This window comes from Phytophthora parasitica (genome assembly GCF_000247585.1).
Source record: "Phytophthora parasitica INRA-310 unplaced genomic scaffold supercont2.322, whole genome shotgun sequence".
NCBI classification, from domain to species: domain Eukaryota; phylum Oomycota; class Peronosporomycetes; order Peronosporales; family Peronosporaceae; genus Phytophthora; species Phytophthora nicotianae.
The window spans coordinates 2,887-4,177 of record NW_008649308.1 but is presented as its reverse complement, the minus strand read 5'-3'; the positions used below and the strand labels follow the sequence as shown (position 1 = coordinate 4,177).

At 48.3% G+C, this 1,291-nt stretch overlaps 1 protein-coding gene across 1 annotated transcript; it reads right to left on the bottom strand.

Annotated features, from left to right (window-relative positions):
* Positions 1-108: 108 nt before the first annotated feature.
* On the bottom strand, positions 109-936 carry PPTG_20051 (hypothetical protein; the record flags this gene model as incomplete). The annotated part of the gene is made up of 2 exons (XM_008918811.1): positions 109-647; positions 921-936. 2 exons carry the CDS (start codon positions 934-936, stop codon positions 109-111), a joined length of 555 nt encoding a protein of 184 aa, XP_008917059.1.
* Positions 937-1,291: the final 355 nt, after the last annotated feature.

Sequence of the window (1,291 nt, the reverse complement as noted above, 5' to 3'; positions counted from 1 at the left end):
TTACGGTAAATCGGCTTTTGCTTTTCTTATTTAAGTAAATCTATACTTACGAGACGTAAGTATAGTTAATATAAGTTAAAGCAAACTACGCTTCCTCATACACGTGCGCTAACGTGTAAGCCGAAGTAGTGGGCACGTAGCAAGCCCATTACACTGGCGATCACGCGCGACCTGCAAGTCAGAGTGGGACCGCGCGAGCTGGGACGCCAGATTTGCTAGGCGGCGAGCAGTATCGGGTGGGACGATCACGCCAAAAGAAGAGGCGGCAGCCAGCTGTGCCTCCAAAGTGGAGATCCGATCTTGGAACTCAGACACGGCTTCGTTGTAGCGGAGCTGCAAATCATGATACCGAAGAGGCAAGCTTCGAGCTCGCGGGAGTTGTCGAGACACTCCTGCAGTGCATTCAGGCACTCGACGATCTCCGTTCGAGTAGATTCCAGCTGGTGATGTACCACTTCGTACTTGTGCTGGAAAAAAGAGCACGTATGGCGACGCAGCATTGGCCGCGTCAGCGAGCTGACCAATCAGGTCCTCCGCGCGACGTCGCGTAGCCAAAAAATCGCGGCGCAGAGCCTCAGTCTGATCGATGGTCTGCTGCAGCGCACTCAACGAAGCCCGTACACCAGCAAGGTCCCGCGAAGGATCCGCTATAACGAAGAAGAAGGTCTAACTCGTGCTGACACGAGCTGGGTAGCGCCGGGGTCGGTGATCTTCTGTTAAATTGGTTTTGACATACTAAGATCGCGCCTGAGCTGACATCAGTAACTAGTAAACCGAGAGATTGTTGACTGTTCCAGACGTCTTTAAGTTCGAGATCCAATGAACATCGACAATGAATAAGATACTGCACTGGAGTAGCTAACGAAAGAATAGCTGCTAAGTGGCGCGACTGCCTTCCCAGGAGGAGACGGATGCAATACGGATTGTCATTGTCATGCTTCTAGAACAACCGAGCCATGATTCAAAACTGCTGAAACGCCTTCAAAAGCTACAAGTACGCGTAATATATCAACTCCGCTGTGAACAAGGCTCTGATACTACTCAACATCGGTAACTAGCTTCTTTCTAGCTCGCTAGATCTTGGGTCGGAAATATCAATAACCGTAGCAATTATTTGCAATAATTTACTGCGACTATTATATACCCTTCGAAACCAATTCGGTGCAACTATATTGTAAGCGACATTGAACAATGGGCCAGGAATTATAACCTGTACAGAACAGGCTGTAACGAGGCTAATATTTGTCCGTTTCATTTAAATGAAATTGCTATATATATCTTAGTGGTTTGC